We start from the raw sequence: 23,262 nt of genomic DNA on the forward strand, positions 1-23,262 counted from the left end.
AGGTAATTATAAGGTAATTTTAATTGACAGCACAGTGTACACGGGAATTATTACAGTATATCTGATGTTCATCAATAGTAATGAGAAACAATAAAATGCAATATTAAATTTTTCTTAAAATGAGAACAATTATCAATAAGTCATCTTCTGCTTGAATAATTAAGCACTGTTTCTTTGAATATTTTTTTTTCTATTCCTTGAAATAACGAAACATGTCCATAGTGTCAAACTTTAATTTAAAAAAGTGTTTTCAAGAATCTTTATGACTTTAACAACACACATTACACAATTATCACAGAGAAAAAAAACATTTAGCTTCTAACCAGACATTCAATAAACCCTATGTGACACTTCATCATTGCTTAACTCTATGTGACCTATTCTTGATTTACTTCATTATACAATACATTCAAATGTACTAATTTAAACTGCTGTGAGAAAATCCACGTATTTGCTAAAGTGTCTTAATACAATTCAATTTAACATAATATTGACTGTTAACGTGTCACACAAGAAAACATGACATGGTGTATGTGCATGAAAACTATCAGAGAAATGTAAATCTTACAGATGGAAGGAGTCAACACTGTTGAGCTCTACATGTACATTAATACAGCTATGAACGTTTTGAAATATTTTTTTACCATCCCTGTAAAGCTGCATCTAATTCATTATTTCACTGAATAAGCTCTCGTAAGAAAACTTGATACATTTATTAAGAGGAAAAGCTTGTGTTTCTGCTCCCCCACATTTAATCACACAGTTAGCATATTGTAGTTAACTCACTGTCTCAGCAAATAAAAACATCATTAAAAAAAGATTCCTAAATCCTGTTCTGAATAATTTAATAAGCACTATTCTGCTGTATATTCATGTTCATCTGTGTTTAGTGTGTGATGTTGCTGTGTGATCATGAAAAAGCTCCAGTTCTTCTCTATATCAGTGTCAGTGTTTCTGAACTCCTGAAACGCCTCCATTGTCGTCTTGAGTTTCTTCCGGGAACGAACACGTCACAATATTCCTCGTTTAAATAATTAATTAGCAGAATAAAGGGGCGGGGCCTGGTTGAGTTAGTTAGTAGTGTGTTAAACTGACGGTTATGGTAAGGGGCGGGGCATTTCCCAAACACACTCAAAGCGCTTGACCAATCACAACACACTGCTCCAGCCGACCAATCAGAGCACAGTGTGCTTTTCAGAAGGAAGGGCTTCATAGAGACAGGAAGTGAACAGAGCGTTCCTGACAGACTGGGAAGAGAGGAGCCGCAACAATGGAGAATATGAGGAGAATAATCAACATTACAGCAGGAAAACCTGCTCTAGTAGAGCCTGAAAACAACATCAAGACTTTGTTAAAGGGCAGAATAGGTCTGCTTTAAAAATGGTAAAGATATTTCTGTTCTCCAAAATGTTGTCAAAATATATCTGACAGCAGTTTCATTTAAAATGCTCAGGACTATATTATATTAAATGTGTTAGTATCCAATGTCAATTCTGTAATACTAGAAAAACTCTGAGAGAAGAGTGTAATCTGAGCGTGAGCCTCAATTATTTTCTTTTTCAATGCATTTTCCATTCATTTCTATAGAACGCACAGTGAAGCGCGAAAGTCTGAGAGCGTGAGGTGATGAAGCGCGTCACACGTCTTCTCTCGGGCGAGTGTTGGGGGATTCAGACTCGAACACATCATCTTCCAATCCTTCTTCTATTGGCTTCATAGTCGTGGATGTTTTTGGCAGAGGATTTTTCTCTGGAGAGAGAAAGAGAGAAACACAACACTAGTTGTCAATGTTCAACGTTATTTCATAATAAAAGTATCTGGTTACATATTAAGATTGAAGTGTAATGTTTTATTATGAAGTCATATGGAGGCAAAACGTATCATTCTCTTAAGGGTATTAACTGTTTCCACAGCGCAACAATATCATCACAGTAATGTGAATACAAATCACTCAAACAATAAAGATACCACTCTGTTAAATACACTGTGCATGTTATATATCACACTACACTTCTTGTTCTGCTGACTTCCATTCATACGCATGTGAACGCGGGAGATCGGAGAACGCTGACCTGCTCATTTATAGCATTACATTACAGGCAAGTGGAGAAGATATTTTTTATTTAAATTATTATTTATTATATGTTTAATTTATTGGAGTGTCTGAAGAAATTCTGCGTGCCCAAAGTCTAGTGTGACCATGGCAGTATTTTTATAGTGACATTGATTAATAAAGTCTGAAATGCATGCTTTTATTGTGCATTAGTTTACACACCCCTTTCACACTCTTGCGAATGTTCGTTGGAACTGTGTCTTCAGGAGACATTAAACTACAGTATGTTAGTAACGACAGAGCTTGCAACCGTAGTTGGCTAACAATGCTTTTGGCAGGGGTCGTACAAAGTGCTTAAAGTGCTTGACTTTTGGCAACTGAAGTCCTGGAAAACCCTTGAAAACAGCCATTTTTATGAATAAGTACTTGAAAAGTGCTGGGATTATTGAAAGACAATATATTGGGCAATGTATTTAAAATTTTATTGATAAAACAATCTTTTCACACTAAATTAACGCTGGAGCCCGTCTGATATAGATATAGAGGCATTTCGCATGGCTATGAGTGTGATATTGCTCATATAAATATCTTTATTCATGCAAATATATGATACAGCTTTTATTCTTCAAGTCAATCATATATTCAAGGGGGAAAAATTGCATGTGCTGCACTTTATTTGTACCACTTTTTTAGAATTTAATAGATAATAAAGAAAGAGATTGTTTGATAAGTGAGATCTCTGATCGTAGTCCTTGGGGAAAAACAGTAGTCCCTTTCCCTGAAAGTCCTGGAATTTGGTTTTACAGCATCTGTACGAACCCTGTTTTAGGAAACGCACTCCTGGTTAAATCACACGAGTTCAGCAAACAAGGCGTTTTTATGTTATATATTCAAGAAATCGGTTGGATTGTTTGTCACTAGCCAAAGCTGAACTGGAGAAACCATGAACCCAGTGTCTATTTAATGGTAAAACATGAACAAGAGCCTCAGTGCAGTTTTATATTCATGGGCTCTGAAGATTTTTAAAGATTTTTTTTTCTGGTAGGAGGTCGTATTCTGCCATCATATCCCATCATGCCACACATATCAGCTCAGGTATAAGGCATCTTTACATGCTCTAATTTTCGTCAATTGGAATGAATCCAATCCGATGAACCCTAAATATTGCGATCTAATCATGTATTTGTTTACAATTAGTAGATTTGTGCATTTATATGTATTTCCAACAAAACTAGTTTTGGACTGGATCAGGCTGTGTGTTCTGTGTGTTTTAGCAGTGCGTGATCTGTGTGTTCTGTGTGTTCTCTTACGAGAGGTTCTCTCGTATTGCGTAGTTGCTACGCTACGGGAAAGCCTTTCTTTCTCGAGATACTGAAGCCAAAAATTATCCTTAATTTTTATAATCTTGTCAACGCAGTGCGGCAGCCTGCAGACCTAGGGCAAGCTTACTAGCGTGCCCATTGGCTGCCCTGCGGCAACTGCAGCAGCCTACCGCTGAGCCCTTGGCGTGACATCACGACCAATGAGCGCGCTTGGTGCGCTTAATGCGTCACAGCCCGCGAAAAGGGGTGTGGCTTGGCGTATATAAACAGGGCTCGGAGGCTGCTTCTCTGATTTCTGTCTTTTCAGCGAAGCTCTTCGCATCGCTGCTCTCTGAGGAAGCCGCCGTCGAATCAAGCGACCAGCACGCCGAGGATCTCAGCCTGAGGACGCCGGCCGCCTTCAGCTTTCCCTGCCTGCTTCGCTATCCGGCGAATATATCCTTTTACTGCTCTGTGTTGTATGTGTTTGTGTGTTCGCCCCGCGACACACTTTGCATCTAAAAGAGCGCGAGGCGTTGTTGCAAATGCCTCGCTCATCCTGTGGCTCGTGCAGAGCCTCGCTCAGCGACGGAGACCGCCACGTGGTCTGCGCTCTCTGCCTGGGCTTCGACCACGCAGCCCGCGCCCTCTCCACGGGCGGCTGCGAACAGTGTGAGGACTTGCCGATGTCGACCCTGCGGGCTCGACTCGCCATGTTTGATGATCCTCCACCTTCCCCGGCTGCCTCTTCAGGGCCACGAAAGAAGAAACGCCGCTCTCAAAGGCCTCCCGAGCCGGTGGTTATAGCTGAGCGCTCGCCGGAGCCCCTCCCGCGAGCCTCGCTCTCTCCTTCTCCCCCGCCCTTCACCGACGCGCAGCGGCCGGCCACTGCCTGCACTGCCGTCGCCTCAGGGGATGAAGCAGATGACGCTGCTGACAGCTGCTCTCTGCGTGCTTCGGACAGCGAGGAGTGGTCGGGCTCTCACCGCTCCGCCTCCTCGACTCCAGAGTCTGGCAGGTCCCGCTCCAGTGTCGACGCGGAGCTTATCCGCCTCCTCACCAAAGCGGTCGACCGACTGGGATTAGACTGGTCCCCACCCAAGGAGCCCGCGCCGAACCGACTCGACGGGTGTTTTCTGCCTAGCCGCCGCCAAGCGCCAGCCTCTAGGTCAGCACCCTTCCTGCCCGAGCTCCACGCGGAGCTATCGAAGTCGTGGAACGCGCCCTTCTCCGCTAGACTCCGCTCGTCTGTCTCCTCGGCCCTCTCCCAGGTGGACGGGGCCGCCGAGAAAGGCTATACCGGCATCCCTTCCGTTGAGGAAGCGGTGGCAACGCACCTTTGCCCGCCGTCTGCTAGATGGCGCTCAAAGTCTGCCCTGCCGTCCAAAGCCTGCAGGACCACATCAGCTCTCGCCGGCCGCGCATTCGCCGCCTCCGGCCAAGCTGCTTCCGCCCTGCACTCGATGGCTGTTCTCCAGATCCTGCAAGCCGACCTCCTCCGCGAATTGGACGAGAAGGGCCCGGATCACACAGCCTTAACAGATCTGCGCAGCGCGACGGACCTTTCGCTCCGCGCTACCAAGACCGCTGCACAAGCCATCGGCAGATCTATGGCCGCGCTCACCGTCATCGACAGACACTTATGGTTGACGCTGGCGGATATGAGTGAGTCAGAACGCGCTGTTTTCCTCAACGCCCCGCTCTCGCCCACTGGCCTCTTCGGCCCTGCGGTCAGCGGGATTGTGGACCGCTTCTCTGAAGTACAGAAGGCGTCGCAGGCTATGAATCTCTTCCTGCCCCGCCGCTCGAGCCCAGCCGCAGGCCGCTCTCAAGCTCAGCCTCCTGCGCGCAGCTCCACACAGCGCTCGTCTCGGCCGCCAACTGCTTCGCAGCGACGCCAGGGCGGCCGCCCTAGGTCGCGCTCAACCAGCCGTCACAGACCGCCGCCCCCCCGGGGTCCGCGTCCCAAGATAACGCTGAAGTCTGAGCCCGCGAAGTCCTCCTAGCACCCGCAGGGAGGAAAAGATGGCTGAGTCCCGCTGTGGCCGGACCGCCATCAAAACGCCCAGCTCTGTCAGTCCCCTCAGTACAGGCTACTGCAGCAGCTTACACCGCAGCCAACGAGCCAGTAATACCACTCGCTCGCCTGCACACAAACGCCGTTTTTACGGCGGCCCAAATAAATCTCAGAAAGAGTGTAAATTCGGGTTTTCCGGCTCCGGCCGAAGGTGTTGTAAGTGTAGAAAATGTGCCCACTCCCACGTGCTCACTGCTTCACACAAACACGGTCCCCATGGTAACGCGTTCAGAGCGCTCTCTCATAAAGCGGTCACACACCGCTCGAGTACTAAGTGTAGTAAATGTGCCCACAACTCTGTGCTCACATCTACCCGTAACTCGCTCTGCCACTCGGTTACCCCGGGCAACAACGGCTCAGGCCGAGAGTATTATAAGTGTAGAAAATGTGCCCACTCCCATGTGCTCACTGCTTCACACAAACAGGGTCCCCATGGTAACGCGCACAGAGCGCTCTCTCATGAAGCGGACGCAAGCCGCTCGAGTATTAAGTGTAGAAAATGTGCCCACAACCTTGTGCTCACACCTACCCGCTGCTCGCTCTGCCAGTCAGTTACCTTGGGTCACAGACCCTCTAAAGCTCCCAAACACTGGCCATGTCATAAGTGTAAACTCTGCGCCCGCTCACGAGCACGCGCACTCACTTTTAGACATTATAATCCCCACGCCACTCTCGCGCCTGGGATGTTTGACAGCAAATCACGCTCCATCCGATGGGACCGAGCTACTGAATGCTGTTCAGTCGGCCAATACTGTTTACCAGCCCCCGTGTTCGAGCACCAGCGGCGCGCACGCCGCTCCATCCTATCTGATACAGGTTCCCCATCCCGCGCAGCGCGGCGATCTGAACCCAGAGACCATTCGACCCCTAGCTATGCATGCGGAAGCATGGGAAGCGATTCAGGGCGCGTCAGAATGGGTGCTGAATACTATAAAACACGGCTATTCGCTTCAATTCGCTCGTCGCCCTCCGCGCTTTACAGCACAGACGGAGACGAGAGTGAGTTCAGAAGCTGCGCACCTGCTTCAAGCAGAAATAGCGAAGCTGCTGCGCGAAGGGGCTATAGAACAGGTTCATCCTTCTCTGAGCGAGTCGGGCTTTTACAGCCGCTACTTCCTCGTACCCAAGAAGGACGGAGCGTTAAGACCTATTTTAGATCTGAGACATCTGAACAAAGCCCTCATGAGACGGCCGTTCAAAATGATCACAACCAGAAAAATCCTCGCGCAGATTCGCCCAGGAGACTGGTTTATCTCTCTCGATCTAAAAGACGCATACTTTCAGATCCAGATAACTCCCCGTCACAGGCCATTCTTGAGATTCGCCTTCAACGGTCGAGTATATCAGTACACAGTCCTGCCCTTCGGCCTGTCTTTGGCACCCCTTACATTTACGAAATGCATGGACACGGCCCTCGCTCCCCTGAGAAAACAGGGAATGCGAATACTGAATTATCTGGACGATTGGCTTATTCTAGCGCAGTCAGAGACGGAACTTGTGTCTCACAGAACAGCGCTTCTCAGCCATCTGGAGGAGCTGGGTCTCTCGGTCAACTGGACCAAGAGCTCGCTATCGCCCCGTCAGTCAATTTCCTTTCTTGGAATAGAACTGGACTCGGTGGCTATGACGGCCAGACTGTCGGAGCAGCGCGCGCGCCGCATCCGCCTCCTCGCCGCATCCCTCCAAATAGGCAGCCGGGTTCTGCTGAGGACATTCCAGCGTATCTTGGGGCATATGGCCTCAGCTGCAGCAGCGCTCCAGCTGGGCTTACTGCGCATGCGCCCGCTTCAACGCTGGCTGAAAGCGCGCGTGCCCCACCGAGCCTGGGCGGCCGGCGGCTTGCGAGTCAGAGTGAATCAGGGCTGCATTTCAGCCCTGCAGCCCTGGCTGGCAGCCGAATGGTATCTCACGGGAGTGACTATGGGAGTGATTTCACACCGGAAAGTTGTCTCGACAGACGCTTCCAACCTAGGTTGGGGAGCGCTCTTCGAAGGCAGACCGGTCTATGGCCGCTGGTCAGACCAGGAGAATCTCCTACACATAAACTGTCTAGAGATGCTCGCGGTCGAGAAAGCGCTCAAACACTTCCTCCCATTCCTCCACGGTCACCATGTTCTAGTCCGCACGGACAATACATCGGTAGTGGCCTATGTGAATCGCCAGGGCGGTGTCAGATCAAAGACGCTCTGCACCCTGGCGGAACGCCTCCTCGTGTGGGCTCAGCACCTTCTGCGCTCGCTGAGAGCCGCGCATGTGCCTGGCCACCTGAACGAGGGTCCCGACAGACTGTCCAGGGACAACGTTCCCCCTGGGGAGTGGTCTCTACACCCCCAAACAGTCCAGTCACTGTGGCGCCGTTTCGGCAAAGCGAAAGTCGACCTTTTTGCGTCAAAAGACAACGCTCATTGCCCAGAGTTCTTCTCGAAGAACGAGGACGCGCTGGCCCAGACCTGGCCCAGCGGCCCGTTGTACGCTTTTCCCCCGGTCTCTCTGCTGCCTCAGGTCATCGAGAGAATCAGGGAAGCGCGCCACTCAGTGCTCCTCATAGCCCCATGCTGGGAGAACCAAGCTTGGTTCCCGGATCTAATACAGCTGGCAGACTCAGCCCCCTGGCCGATACCGGTGAAGAGAGACCTTCTCTCTCAAGCCCGCGGCTCGATATGGCATCCCCATCCAGAGCGCTGGTCTCTGCATGCGTGGAGCCTCAACGATTACACGCTGATCTGCCAGACGGGGTCATGAACACGATCATCCCCTCTACGAGGCGGCTCTACATGTCGAAATGGTCAGTGTTTAACAGATGGTGCACTGCTAAGGGGCTCGATCCACAGACATGTGGGGTATCGCGAATACTGTGTTTCCTTCAAGAGCTACTGGACGCGGGCAGGTCCCCCTCCACGCTCAAAGTCTATGTTGCGGCCATTTCAGCGCTCTCTGTTTCAGAGCGGGGCCGCGCATTAGGAAGGAACGAGTTCGTCATCCGCTTCCTTAGGGGAGCCAGGAGGATGAACCCCCCGCGACCCCCCTCGGTTCCTATGTGGGATCTTTCTCTGGTCTTGGAGGCCCTGAGAGCGCATCCCTTCGAACCCTTGGAAACTGTGGATATGAAATACCTCACGCTCAAAACCGTTTTTCTGATAGCACTGTCTTCAGTCAAACGAGTGGGAGACCTTCACGCGTTATCTATTAACGCCGTGTGCCTCGAGTTCGGACCTAATGACTCCAAAGTCATTCTCAGACCGAGGCATGGGTACGTTCCCAAAATTTTGGGCACTCCCTTCAGAGCACAGGTCATTTCCCTCTCAGCCCTGCCAACGCACGGCAGCGAGGCCGATAGTAATCTCCTCTGCCCGGTCAGGGCGTTGAGAAACTACATTTCACGGTCCGCCGCTTTCAGGCGCTCGGAACAGCTCTTTGTTTCGTTTGGTGGGCGCACCAAGGGTCTCGCCGCCTCGAAACACAGCCTGTCCAGATGGATAGTGGACGCTATTGCTGTGGCTTATGCGTCTAAAGACCTGCAGTGCCCATTGGGCATTCGAGCTCACTCCACCAGAGGCATGGCCTCGTCGTGGGCGTGGTCCAGCGGGATTCCCATTCATGACATTTGTGCAGCGGCAGGCTGGGCCTCCCCCTCCACATTTGTTAGGTTTTACAACCTGGATGTTCCCGCCTTGCAGGCGAAAGTGTTATCAGTCTAAGTCTCGCGTATGCCGGCCCACTATCTATGCGCGGGCTACGGTGAGTGATTTAGCTCTACTGGTTGAGCTGCACTATGCAGGGAATTGTCAGTTCGGACCGGCCGTGCCGCTCCTAACCCCCTAGTGTGTGCTTATGTACGGCACTAGCCCTCTTTGGGCCGCCCGGCTCTCTGCTATCACGTTCCCCGGGCTCTCCCTGGGACTCATTCAGTGGATGCTGGGCGCGCACGGCTTTGACAAGGGCGTTCCCGTAGCGTAGCAACTACGCAATACGAGAGAACCTCTCGTAAGAGAACGTTTCGGTTACTCACGTAACCTCTGTTCTCTCTAGAAGAGGGAACGAGTATTGCGTAGCCCGCCGTGCTCGCGCCACGAGCTCATTTCGCTTCATGCGACAGAAACCAGAGAAGCAGCCTCCGAGCCCTGTTTATATACGCCAAGCCACACCCCTTTTCGCGGGCTGTGACGCATTAAGCGTCGTGATGTCACGCCAAGGGCTCAGCGGTAGGCTGCTGCAGTTGCCGCAGGGCAGCCAATGGGCACGCTAGTAGCTCGCCCTAGGTCTGCAGGCTGCCGCACTGCGTTGACAAGATTATAAAAATTAAGGATAATTTTTGGCTTCAGTATCTCGAGAAAGAAAGGCTTTCCCGTAGCGTAGCAACTACGCAATACTCGTTCCCTCTTCTAGAGAGAACAGAGGTTACGTGAGTAACCGAAACGTTTTGTATTGTGTTCATGCTTGTTTGTCCTCTGCTTTGTTGGTGGATAATATGTATATCTTGTATATCTAGTCTGCCATGACAAAATATATGAACATTATCATATCTATTAAATACCTATTGCACTGTATCAAACCGTAATGGGACATGGTGTTGGAAAAAATATATTGTATTATTTTTTAAAGCTTTTGTGTTCACCAGGAAACTTTGTGTTTGCTTGAAAAATTTGGGTGTAAATCTAAATTAAATCTGTAAGGGCTTTATAAACATAGAAAACAAAAGGGGTGTGCAAACCTCGACTCTATACATGTGGAAGGACACGTACAGTCAGCTGGTGGAAACCTGACAGTGACCAGGAGCAGCCGACTGGACATTATCCCTCATCATACTCATAAATAAACATATGGACATGAAGGACTGATGTGAATTGAAAAAAAGAGAGTGATAGAAAAGACATGAAACTACCTATTTACATATAACACGTGTGTGTCGTGCTCATTATAACATGACCAGATGAATTCAGGTGAAACTGTGGCATGATGTTATTGGGAAAATCAAATGCAGTTTGCCGAGTGTTAAAGGTTAACTTCATCACAGCTCTGGTTATCAGAAGTGTTCTGAGCACTAGAGGGATTAATCTACTTTCTGGTTATGTTTCAAAATGACAACTGGGTCATTTTTTGTTGGGGTTGAGGAAGAGAAAGACAGTGAGATAAAAGAGAAACCATCTTACAGCCCGTCAGGCCCGATCTGAGGTCACAGCTAGAGGAGGAACAGGAGGAGAGACATCAGGGATTCGCCCACAGCACACACTCACACACTCATCACACCAGTGCAATGGACTACTTGCACAACTACTTCTGCGTTGTACTCATTACATCTCGGGGGTTTCCGGCAACAGCGTTCAGCGCATACATACATGAGAACGCAGATTATTACTGTTTAATATCTGAATCAACATGCACCAACGCTACATTCTTCTAAATGTCATAATCATTTGTTAACAAACAAGTATTCATTACTTCAATACGCTCATTGTTTCTGCTTTAAATTATTACATAGTTAGCTAATAATGTATTAATTTAAACAGTGATTTTGTACATTTCTGAAATACATAACTTAGACAGTTTCCTCTGATAACAGATCACTGTAAATTGTAATATGGACTCATGCATTTTCTGTAAAGCAGCTTTGAAATCATGTGTTTGTGAAAAGCGCGATACAAATAAATGTGAATCGAGTATGTTGTATGGCTGCCAATTGAATAAAATAAATAATAATGTTCTCTGCCTTGACATGAATTATCTGGAGCCTGCTGAAATGTCCCTTAAATATATATTTTCTTTACAATTGTGCAATCTGAATAATAAATAACTATATTTCGCCACTATCCTGCATCAGTTCAGTGCTCGTCTGCTCATTAACAGTGTTTTTCTCTTGATCATATCTCATACCTGTTGAGTTTAACTTTTTAAATGAATTTGACTAATAAAGAAGGATTGCTTGTGTGCGCTGGTGCTTTTATTCCAGTCTTTTAAAATAGTTGAATGAATTGATACGTGGTACGTGCCTTAAATAAATGTAATGATGTTAGTATTTAATTCATCTTAAACAGTAACACACACACAGCGTAGAGGAGAATGACAGGCAACTACTTTGAATATTACTGAAATTTTTTGAGCAATGAAAAAAATGACAGAATAGTGATTAAAATATTTAATACAAATAAATAAATGTTCATACTGATCTGATTCATCAGGTCTCACACTAGTTTAGACGACTGACTTTGTGGGATTAAAACCTCATGTTTCGTTGAGTTGGGAAAATTCTGCACACAGTAATCATCAAAATATCTCTTTTCTTGTCTCTGAAAATGTCAACATTTTTTAAATCTTCTTGCAGACACTCCTTTTAGTTTGCGTTTATTGAACTCGATGACTACAAGTGCATTGAAAATATACATAACCGTAAATAATTGAGATGTATTATATCAAACGCTCAAGTAGTCCGCTCCACACGTGTATCTCTATGAGCTCTCACTGGCACAGATGCAGTTCAGAGGAGATGAGGACGAACGCTAGAGAGGTTTATGACAGAGACGTGTGTTGTGTTATATCAGCGTTTGTGGGCATGAAGGGTCTAATGTCAGGGCACACAGTGGTTAGTGGGGTTGGGTATCGCTTTAATTTGAAAGATTCCGATTCCAATAAGGAAGGAAAACAACAACTTCAATATCATTCACGTTTAGTCTTATTGCAAAACTTTTAATTGTAGCTGATTATCATGAACACAAATCTACAGGCTAGAGAACACTTACACAAGGATTTAAAAATACCATAGAAGAACAACTAGCCGAATTAATATAAATATCAAGCATTATTAGCATTAAGACAAGTACCGTATTTTCCGGACTATAAGTCACACTTTTTTTCAGAGTTTGGCTGGTTCTGCGACTTATATATCAAAATGAATTCATACTGACTGACAAGAACCAAGAGAAAACATGTCCGTCTACAGCCGCCAGAGGGCGCTCTATGCTCTCCTGTAGCCCTGAACAGTTTCACTGAAAACAACTGAAAACTGAAAAACTGTTCACTGAAACATTAACTTAAAGGTCCCGTTCTTCGTGATCCCATGTTTCAAACTTTAGTTAGTGTGTAATGTTGTTGTTAGAGTATAAATAATATCTGTAAAATTATAAAGCTCAAAGTTCAATGCCAAGCGAGATATTTTATTTAACAGAAGTCGACTACAGTGAACGGTTGATTTGGACTACATCCCTCTACTTCCTTCTTTAATGACGTCACTAGAACTGTTTCTTGACTAACCTCCACCCACAGGAATACACAAAAAAGGAATACACGTTTGTCGCCATGTCGTCGAGACGCTGTTATTTTCATCCCGAGTCAAATCACCTTTGTTTTGACCCGCCCTGATCGAGTTCACAGCCATAGATGAGACGTTGTAGGTGTTGTGTGGCTGGATGTATTAATCCACATAGCTCTCTCTATTTACTACCGAAATCTGAGGCAGCCGCTGAAGACGAGGTGGAATTATTTTGTTTTTAAAGAAAATGGTCCCTCAACTCTACCGAAATTCGTTTATGTACTCATCTTTTGTGTGATGTACAATAAACTTTATTAAACTCATCAGTATATGTTTGATCATCATTCGGACCTGGTCCGAAACAGCAGACTTGTAGGCTATTAATAATGGATACATACAAGCAGATGAGAAGAAGGGGATCTTTTGAGGATCATACATCTTGTGAAAAGGGGCATAATACAGGACCTTTAAAGACAACTGAGAAAGACTGAAAACAAACAAAATGCCCCCAAAAAGAAAATCCCATCCTTGTTCAGAAGCGACACCGAGGATGGAGAATTCAGTGGATTCAGTGATGTGGAGTGAGATCGGGAGCTTGGTGAACTTGCTTACCGGGAACTTGCTTGTTGGACTCGCTGGCTTGTGTTAATTTAGGCTATTCAGCCTCACATGTATATGTTCTTTATGCTGTTGTGTAGCTGAACAACTGTTAATGTGTTACGTTAACATACCAGTCACCCGTTCAGCCTGTTGTTCTGTGTGCTGTTGTGTAGTGGAATAACTTGCCGTTCCAGATTAAATGTCTGTTCTTGGATTTTGTGAAATAAATGTATGAATAAATGCGACGTAAATAGTCCAGTGCGACTTATATATGTTTTTTTCCACTTCATTTTTTAACTGATGCGACTTACACTCCGGAGCGACTTATAGTCCGGAAAATACGGTAAACACTCAGTAATGAAAGTAAGTAAAAAATTAGCAATCGCAACAAATAGATACAACTGAACAAAGATACGATTGAAATAAATAGTGTTTTAAGATTTTCAGGTAGAAACTGGAATCAAATGTAAAATAACACTGCAGTTTATAAGTAAAAAAATACATTACAAATGTAGTAACAAAAGTTATTCAGTGAAGAACGAGTGAATTTTGTCTGTCTTGTGTTGTTTGATTAGTGTTATTATAGAGCAGGAATGTTAGGCTGCTGTCACTTTAAGAGCTGCACAGATCCAGTATACTGATACACATGAAAACAGCGAGTCGTCTCACGCTTAAATTGTTTAAAGTCATATTGAAATGCTCACCAAGGAATCGAAATGTTAATTGTATAACAAGTATCCAATTCCAGAATTGTAATCGATTTTCGATCCCCAACCCTCGTGGTTAGTGCTTGAAATCCAGCGGTTAGTGATGATCCTGTAGCGCGAGAGACTTACGCAGTGAGGATCCGGTGGACCCGCCTCGCAGGATCTGGTTGAGCACGTCGTCGGTGTCGCTGGTGCTCGCCATACTGTTCCTCATCTGCATCATGGAGAGCTGAGAGCACAGGCTCGGCTGGCGGTCCATCTTCTTCACAGCCTATGGTACAGTCAGCATCACTTCAGTTAAACCCAGCTGACACACACACACCAACCCAGCTGACACACACACCAACCCACACAGCAACATAAGCCGCGTTTCCACCGCAGGAACTTTCCCAGGAACTAGGGACTTTGGGCTGCTTCTCGGTGTGTGTACACCGCAGGGTCTAAATGAAGTTCTGGGTAAATATTTCCCCCTGTGAGGAAGTACTTTTTCAAAGTTCAGGAGCTTTCAGGGGTGGGGCTTGGGCACTGAACATGCCGATTGGTTGAGCTCATGCCGCATTTTGATTGGTTGACTACACGCAGCATCTAATTTCAACCACCATTTTTTTTTAATCTGTTGCGGCGCGTGCAGCACCAGTCGTCTGCTATTCGAATCAAGAATGGAGTTTAAAAAATACGACAGATGGACCGACGACGAGGTTCAGACTTTATTAAGCTTAAATTCAGAGGATAAATCCAGTGGGAACTGTAAAGTAACAGTCCTATGTCACCGGACTAATTTGCCTAATCTTCTCGGTACTTTAGACCTGGGTGGAAACGCAGACAGTGACAGTTCTGGGGGAAAACAGTTCCTGGGACAAACTGTTCCGGGTAATTTCGGTGGAAACGCGGCTATAGTGTCGGCCCAGATCCGGCCCACATCTGGTACATGTGGATGGCATGCGTGCCGGATCTGGGCCGACACTATGATGCTGTCTGGGTAACAAGTATGCATTGAAAACATTTTATGAAAACGCTATTTCTGAATGTTCTCTGAAAACCAGTTCTTTGAAAATGAGGGACCTAGGGATGCTAGGGACCGATATGAACATTTTGTCCGATACCGATAACCACCGCTAATTCTTTATATTTAAAGGCCGATAACCAATGTATTGGCCAATAAATCTAAATTCAGATTTTTATGTAATTTTTGAGCGCCTGATTACAAAAACAAAAGTCTCACCATTTAAAGCCATGACCCAAACACACAATTATATATAATGTTCTCATTATAATTGTATGTAGCTGATATGACATAGAAAACAGCTGTTTTACTTTTTTACATGTATATACTTTAACATTTTTACTGTATTTTTTATCAAATAAATCAGAAGAAGAGACCTTTTTAAAAAAAAAGTTTTTTTAAAAACATCTGTATTATGCCAAACGTTTGACCAGTCGAGAGTCACTGAATCCTGACCTTGTCGCTCAGGGTTGGATCATTGAGCGAGTAGAGCTTGTTGGTGATGTCTTTGCCGATGAGGTACCGGAAAACCTCGTTCAGAAACGACTCGGACTCCAGGAAGTACGTCAGACGCTCCCTCGACCAGCACAGGATCTTGCAGTTTTCCTCAGCACTGATCGTCACCTGGATAGTCACATGACAGATCATTATAGAGAGTGTGTATTACAGGGTTTGTACAAGGTGCTTAAAGTGCTTAAATTTGACTTTTTGAAATTGAAGTCCTGGAAAACCATTGAAAACAACTATATTTATAAAAAAAGGTACTTAAAAAGAGCTTGAATTATTTAAAGTCCTTGAAAGTCCAGGAATTGTATTTTACAGCATCTGTACGAACACTGATATTAGTTTCCTCTTCCTCAAAATGACCAGAAATGTCAGGAATGTGATATCGTCACATATGTATATATATATATAGTGTCGGCCCATATCTGGAACATGTGGATTCCACCAGATGTGGGCCGACACCATGTTGCTGTCTGGGTTCTTTTACAATATACAGTATATTATGCAATATGATACAGTCAAACCAAAATGTATTCAGACACCTTCAACATTTCTCACATAATCACAGTTTATTCACTATAGTTTAAAAAATGGTAATAAAATATGAGCAGAACTCAGAGTTATGAACTCAGTTGATATTTGACTGGTTTTGTCCGTCCTTCTGTTAGACTGTCTCACACATGAATTATGTTGAATATCTGTCAGCTGTTAAATTTAACTACACAATTAGATAATACCAGTTTAGCTCAACCAATCACCAAGCAATGCTTCATTGTGTTCAGTCTGTGTGTAAAAAGAGCATTAGCAATTAAAGAAAACACACTTCAGCAAAACATGATCAGCTCAAAGTGTCCCAATCATTTCTGGCCCCAGATTTTTACTGGTAGTCTAGGTATGAAGAATTATTGTGTATAATATGTCACAGTTTACGTACTATTTTTACTATTTTGCTCTCCTCACTTACACAACTGAACTATAGTGTCCTGCACACACTAGTAGAAAAATATAACAAATTATCAATAATTTTTGGTTTTACTGTAACTATGCCAAATGCTGTGGTAATAACAAGAAGCACATATTCAATGAATATTATGTATAAATATCACTCTTACCTGAAACCTCTCACCCCTGTTCAACTGCGTGGACCTGAACTCAGGAGAGTCGATGAAGGCATTGGTGTAAATGTTATGCAAGAAATGACCGCGGTACGAAACCTTCATCCTGTGTGTCGAGTGCATAAACGTGGTCATAAGTCATGCAACACACAGTATTACAGGAGATCTCCACTCGTGGGGAAGTAAAGCACGTACTTTCCCTTGAGGAGAATGCTGAGGCGCTCGTCCACAGACGTCTTGTCTTCCGCCGCGTAGATCTGGCTCTTCTTCAGGGTCTGGATGGTGCAGAACTGGCCCGTGAGTCTCTGAAACAGAGCTTCTCGTACGTGTAGAGGCTCGAACATGCGCTTGTACACCGACTTCAGCTCCCTGTCGATCTTAATCTGGAGTTAAACAGCACAGACAAACACTCAACTCACATTTAATTGTATCGCGCTTTTCACAATACACATCGTTTCAAAACAGCTTTACAGAAAATGCACGAGTCCACATTACAATTTACAGTGATCTGTTATCAGAGGAAACTGTCTAAGTTATGTATATGTATCAGAAATGTACATATACAAATCACAGTTAGCGAAAAAGGTATTGATTTAAACAATATAATAATTTAATGTAGTAACAATGAGCTCAATGAATACTTGTTTAACAAATGATTATGACATTTAGAAAAATGTAGTATTGGTGCATGTTGATTCAGAGTTTGCATCATCTACATCTACAAACATCTATATTGAGTTTAGCAGAATTAATTAATTAATTTCTCATTGGGGAAAATCCCTGTATATCTTGAATTGTGGAGTAATTCTAACAGTGAACGCATGCACTCTCAATGTCCGATTTCAAAACAGTGTTTACAGGATGAATACTGAGGGTTTAAGCTTTCGAATAATACCTCATTTATTAATAAATATAATGTGACAGGATAAAGAGGCGCGAGTGTATCAGTGATATCCAGCCTGAACTCACCGGTCTGCGTTTATAAAGCAGAAAGAAGAAGTGCATGAAGTTGACCAGCAGGAAAACCACGTTCCACACCATCACATCCAGTGTGCATCTGTACAGCGCGGCCCAGGCGATGAGCAGGGAACAGCCTGAGATCACAGATCACATGATCAGAGAACATCTCAACCTCGCCACATGTGCTCTGAGAAACCTGAGAAAGGGAACGAAAACTGCGTCGATAAGACACTTTGGGGAACGCGCTTAGCGTAGAGGCTCTGAAGCATGAATGAAACTAAGCCAATCTTGATTGGTGTTGCGTCATGACGTAACGTGTGACGGCATACACAGAAGCTATAAAGGGACGCCGGCACACAACAGAGTTACCTTCTGCGATGAAGCAAGTCGCTCCCAGGCAGGGGAAGGCGTGGCGGAGGGACGCAGTTCTCGTTCCCTTTCTCAGGGAACAAGGGTTACAGTCGAGTACCCACTATGCCACAACGAGCCCTGACTGTCCCAGTGTGAAGCTGCACACAGGCACACTTAGGACGAGGCCTGGCGTAGAAGGAATGTCCAGGCTATAGAATCCGATGAATGTATGAGGGGTGGCCCATCCTGCTGCATCGCACACTTTTTGGATCGGGGGCCCCTGAAATGAGGGCTCTAGAGGACGCCATGCCTCTGGTTGAATGAGCCCTCACGGCCAAAGGTGAAGGCAAGCTGCGCACCTGATAGGCCATAGAGATAGCCTGAACGACCCAGTTACTGATGGTCTGTTTGGATGCGGGAAGCCCCTTCTTGGGCAACCCGAAGCACACCAGCAACTGGTCTGACTTCTGCCATGAAGACCTCTTGACATAAATCTTGAGCTCTGACAGGGCAGAGTAAATGAAGTCTTTCTTCATCTGCTGTCACGTGAGGTGGAGGATGAAAAGCCTGCTGAACTGTAGGCCGTGCCACATTTAATGGCACTTAGGCACATTGCCCGGACTGGGATGCAAGATAGCCTTAATGTCGCCTGGAGAAAACTCCAGGCACCCATGAGATATAGAGAGCACCTGAAGATCTCCTACTCTCCTCAGAGAAGTATAAGCTAATAAAAAAGCTACCTTGAGGGAAGGTTCTTGGCCTCAGCCGACTCCAGTCCTTCAAGAACCACTGCTAGGTCCCATGTGGGAACTCCGGTACGAGCCCCACGGAGGAAATGTACGACAAGCCGATATCTACCCAGAGGCCCATCACCCAGAGGAGCGTGGAAAGCCGCAATGGCAGCCACGTACACCTTGAGTGTGGACGAGGTAAGACGGGCCGAGAGGCAATCTTGGAGGAGCTCCAGCACTGAAGCCAACCGGGCACTTAACTGGGTCCACCTCACGCTCTCTACACCAAGTGGAAACACATTCCACTTTAGGCCATACAATCTCCTCGTGGAAGGAGCTCTGGAACTGAGTATGGTCTCAACCACTCCAGCCAACAGGCCAACCTCTAGGTACTGAGGCCCCTCAGGGGCCAGGCCCAAAGTTTCCACAGATCTGGTCGAGGGTGAATATTGAGCCCCCGGCCTGTGGAAACAGGTCCCTCCTCAGAGGGATCTGCCAAGGCTGGCCTGCCTTGAGTGCTATAATGAAAACCATACCTGGGCCAGCCAGTATGGGGCAACTAGAAGTAGGCTGATCCCGTCTCAACGGACCCTCTCCAGAACTCCTGAACTCTCCAGAACTCCCGCAGAGCGATCGGGGGAAAGCGTACAGGCGTAGCCTCGGCCACGTCTGTACTATGGCATCCAAACCCTATGGGGCTGGATGGGTGAGAGAAAGCCACAGTGGACAGTGGGACGTCCCTCGAGACGCGAACAAATCCACTTCCACTGAGCCGAACCTCACGCAAATCAGCTTCATCACCTCAGTGTGAAGTCTCCATTCCCCGGGCCTCAGCCCCTGCCTCGACAGGATGTCTGCTCACTGATTCTGGTCCCCTGGGACGTGCATTGCTCTGAGAGATAACAATTTCCCCTGGGACCACAGGAGGATCTGATGCGCCAATCTGGATAGAGGGCGCGATCTCAGAACCCTCTGATGAATCAAGTAGGAGAACACCGACACATTGTCTACATGGTGACCCCTGAGGTCTGGGAGGAAGCTCCTCAGAGCCCTGCCATCCATGACCGCGCCCCAGCCCGTGAGGGAGGCGTCTGTCGAAGAGGATTTCCAGCGACATGATGCTCCCAGCACGGGGCCTTGGGACAGAAACCAAGCTTTTTTTCCACATAGGGAATAGGGAATGAAGGCATCTGCGCGTAACCCTGATCATGCGGAACGGGTTCCCCCTCAGGGAACCACCACTGCATGGCCCTCATGTGCAGCAGACCGAATGGAATGACGTTGGACGCTGCTGCCATGAGCCCTAACACTCTCTGAAAATGTATACTGGTCACCGTGGCCAGGATGGACTCGATCCGTGCAGGAGACAATTGTGCCCGCATCGTGACCAAGTCCCACGCCGCTCTCAGGAACGTGGTTCTCTGGGCTGGTGCCAACACGCTTTTTTTCGTGTTGAGCCTAAACCCCAGGTTCTGGATGTGGGCAAGGACGACATCTCAATGCCGAACTGCCAGCTCTTGTGACTGGGCCATAATAAGCCAGTCGTTGATATGATTTAGCACCCTGACAACCCTTTTTGAAGCCTCAGCGAACTGTCTGGCAGAGGAACACACTCTATGGCCTTTTTTACCAGCAGGGAGTTTACTTCCTGTTCCAGTACCCGACCCTGCACTGGGTCGGCTGCATTCCACACCCACCCGTTGAATATGGGTGGGCTAAATCGAACTGCCCATTGTGTGCAGGACCCAAGGAGAAATATTTGGCAGGTCTTGCCGCTTTGAAATATTCTACTAAGGGAACCAGCCTCTCAAGACTGAATTCGGGGATTATTCGAGATTCGCTCTCAATCCCCTGAAGCGGCTCTCCGGCAGGGTTTGGTCGAAGCGATTCTCGATGTGCGGACGCGAGCGCTGCCTGGCCGCAAGCCTGTGGGGCAGACAGAGCAGCGTGCGTTCGCTGGAAACCGATGTGTCCCGAAGCGCACTTTACGGCGGGATACAGACATTTCCTGAGGGCTCCCCAGAGGGGAGGCTCTTTCGGTTTCGTTCTCGACACCCTGAAGCAGAGGACCGGCTGGGAATAATCAAAAACAGTTTCCGTGGCGATGTGCGGATGCGAACACTGCCTGGCCGCAAGCCTTTTGGGCGGGCACTGCAGCGTGCATTCGCTGAAAACCGATGTGTCCCGAAGCGCACTTGACACTGGATACAAACATCGATTTCCTGAGGGCTCCGCGGAGGAGTGATTCTCCCTGTCCCTCCACGGGGGAGACAGCCATTTTCGTCTCGTTTTCGATACACTGAAGCGGAGGGAAAAATCGAAAACGATTTCGACGTTCGCTGCTCATCATTTTAAGATCATCCATCAAGATTGGCTTAGTTTCATTCATGCTTCAGAGCCGCTACGCTAAGGGCGTTCCCCAAAGTGTCTTATCGACGCAGTTCGAGTTCCCTCGAAAGGGAACTGCAAAGCTTGCATAGGAATTACACTTTTTTTTTAATTTAATTAAATACAAATTAATTTTGTATTGTAAAATTAATGATGGATAGAAGCACTTTTATCATGGACAGATGCACTTTTATGATGGACAGATGCACTTTTATCATGGATAGATGCACTTTTATGATGGATAGATGCACTTTTATGATGGACAGATGCACTTTTATCATGGATAGATGCACTTTTATGATGGATAGATGCACTTTTATGATGACAGATGCACTTTTATGATGGATAGATGCACTTTTATCATGGATAGATGCACTTTTATGATGATAGATGCACTTTTATGATGGATAGATGCACTTTATCATGGATAGATGCACTTTTATGATGGAAAGATGCACTTTTATCATGGATAGATGCACGGGAGCGCGCAGTTGAAACTGCAGTGTTGTAGTGTGTGTGCACGAGCGTGCGCTGTACCCGTGATCAGCAGCAGTCTGAGCAGGATCATGTGCAGTGTGAGGGTGGTGGGGATCAGCAGACCCACTCCGAGGCTCAGGTGGGCCAGGTGGAAGAGCAGGTGATGAGACTGGTCCCAGTCCTGGCATGACGTGGCGTTCGCGTCACCGGGGAGCACGGGCACGCTGGAGAGCAGTGGAGATGAAGTGTAGGACAGAGACACGGACATTCTCTCGAGCTGAAGAGGAGATGCAGGAAAACTGTTACAGCTCACACATGCACACAGCACAAAACACGCAGAATGGTTCCTTACAGAAGAGGCTTTATGGTGCATTTTACTACACAGGAGTGTGTGTTTCATGTCAAATGGTTCTCGTTGCTTGATCTAAATTGATTCAAATTCACAAACATTTATCTTACGTGAATAACACATATATATATTTACAACTGACACATTCATAAAGCAAAAAACACGACAGAATGGTTCCTTACAGAAGAGGTTTTGTTGCATCTAAGGTGCTACTTTTATTCAACTTAATTCACATTTATTTGTATCACGCTTTTCACAATACACATCATTTCAAAGCAGCTTTACAGAAAATGAGTCCACTTTACAATTTACAGTGATCTGTTGTCAGAAGAAACTGAAAAACTACAAAGTTATGTATTTCAGAAATGTACAAAATCACAGTTAGCTAAAAATGTATTAATTTAAACATGTAATAATTTAAGGCAGAAACAATGAGCTCATTGAAGTAATGAATATTATACAAGAGTGTGCGTTTCATGTTAAATTGTTCTCTATGCTATAAATGTAAGTCTGCGCTCCGCAATAGTTAGTGACGTGAAAACACTGAAAAGTCACAAACCGAGAACGCGCACAGAACTATCCAGGAGATTTGCAGTCAGTCAGTGACCTCCAGTCAACTTTCTACGGACACACACGTGTATCTGCTGTACTCCGTGTGAATCTCACACAGCTCCAGTTAAAAAATACATCGATGGCACTTTAAAATACGTTATTATATATTAATTACAGTATTGTCTACTCACCGGAGTTGTCGGTTGAAGCTGTAATATGTGCGCAGTCTGGAGGAATGTCCAGCAGAAGATAACAGACTGTGCGTGTGTGTGTGTGTGTGAGGAGCGCAATGACAGGCATTGACTTAAAATGGGCACAAACCAAGCGGCCACTCCTCTGCGCGTGCACGCAACTCCACCGCTAGAGGGCGTCTGTTTTTCCTCAATACACTATTTAATAGGTTTATCTAATCTGATTTACACACACACACACACACACACACACACACATACTACTAACCCCCACACACTCCCCCAGAAACAGAACAATCTCAGGTCAATAACAGTGTTCTGTTTCATATGACGGACGTTAGATGATGTAGTGATAATACAGAGGAAATTAATATGAGAGCTTATAATATATATTCAGCTAAATGCTGAAAGTGAATCTCTCATCCACCCAAACACAGCGTTTCCACAGACACAGACACACAATGCTCAACCACTTCTCCTCCAGAACAGTTGATTCTCGTGATGGTTCTAACTTTGATTTCTGATCATTCAATTAAATAAAACAATATTTTTGGGGGAAAACATCCCAAGTGCATCCCATAAAACTCGTCTTTGATCACCAGAATGACATATTTAAAGTTTTTTCCTTGAAAAACAATTCTTCATGCCTTAAAATAGAGA

The 23,262-nt window shown here is 46.0% G+C and overlaps 1 protein-coding gene across 3 annotated transcripts; it reads right to left on the reverse strand.

Moving 5' to 3' along the window:
- Positions 1-23,262, reverse strand: popdc1 (popeye domain cAMP effector 1). 3 transcript variants are annotated; one of them, XR_013823729.1, is made up of 11 exons: positions 22,603-23,262; positions 21,571-21,787; positions 17,573-17,697; positions 16,799-16,986; positions 16,601-16,709; positions 15,441-15,608; positions 14,111-14,252; positions 9,849-10,610; positions 3,210-3,347; positions 2,918-3,109; positions 2,141-2,840 (listed from the first exon to the last, which is right to left on the reverse strand). XR_013823729.1 is itself a non-coding variant. In XM_079895092.1 (9 exons), exons 2-8 carry the CDS (start codon positions 21,776-21,778, stop codon positions 10,588-10,590), a joined length of 963 nt encoding a protein of 320 aa, XP_079751218.1. In that variant the 5' UTR covers positions 21,779-21,787; positions 22,603-23,262; the 3' UTR covers positions 1-1,749; positions 10,582-10,587. The 3 variants fall into 3 exon arrangements, 2 of the variants coding, with proteins under 2 accessions (XP_079751218.1, XP_079751217.1); XM_079895092.1 differs by lacking the exons at positions 2,141-2,840; positions 2,918-3,109; positions 3,210-3,347 and adding an exon at positions 1-1,749 and having other exon boundaries at positions 10,582-10,610; XM_079895091.1 differs by lacking the exons at positions 2,141-2,840; positions 2,918-3,109; positions 3,210-3,347; positions 9,849-10,610 and adding an exon at positions 945-1,749.

The sequence above is a fragment of the Squalius cephalus genome, assembly GCF_949319135.1.
Source record: "Squalius cephalus genome assembly, chromosome: 15".
In the NCBI taxonomy this organism is placed as follows: Eukaryota; Metazoa; Chordata; class Actinopteri; order Cypriniformes; family Leuciscidae; genus Squalius; species Squalius cephalus.

Bases quoted from the DNA above. Each gene is read 5' to 3' on its own strand.
- popdc1 (XM_079895091.1), bottom strand. From the start codon at position 21,778: ATGTCCGTGTCTCTGTCCTACACTTCATCTCCACTGCTCTCCAGCGTG. The intron at 16,987-17,572 runs GTGAGTTCAGGC...GTTTAACTCCAG, and splicing joins TGCTTTATAAACGCAGACCG to ATTAAGATCGACAGGGAGCT. The intron at 15,609-16,600 runs GTAAGAGTGATA...GTGACTATCCAG, and splicing joins ACAGGGGTGAGAGGTTTCAG to GTGACGATCAGTGCTGAGGA.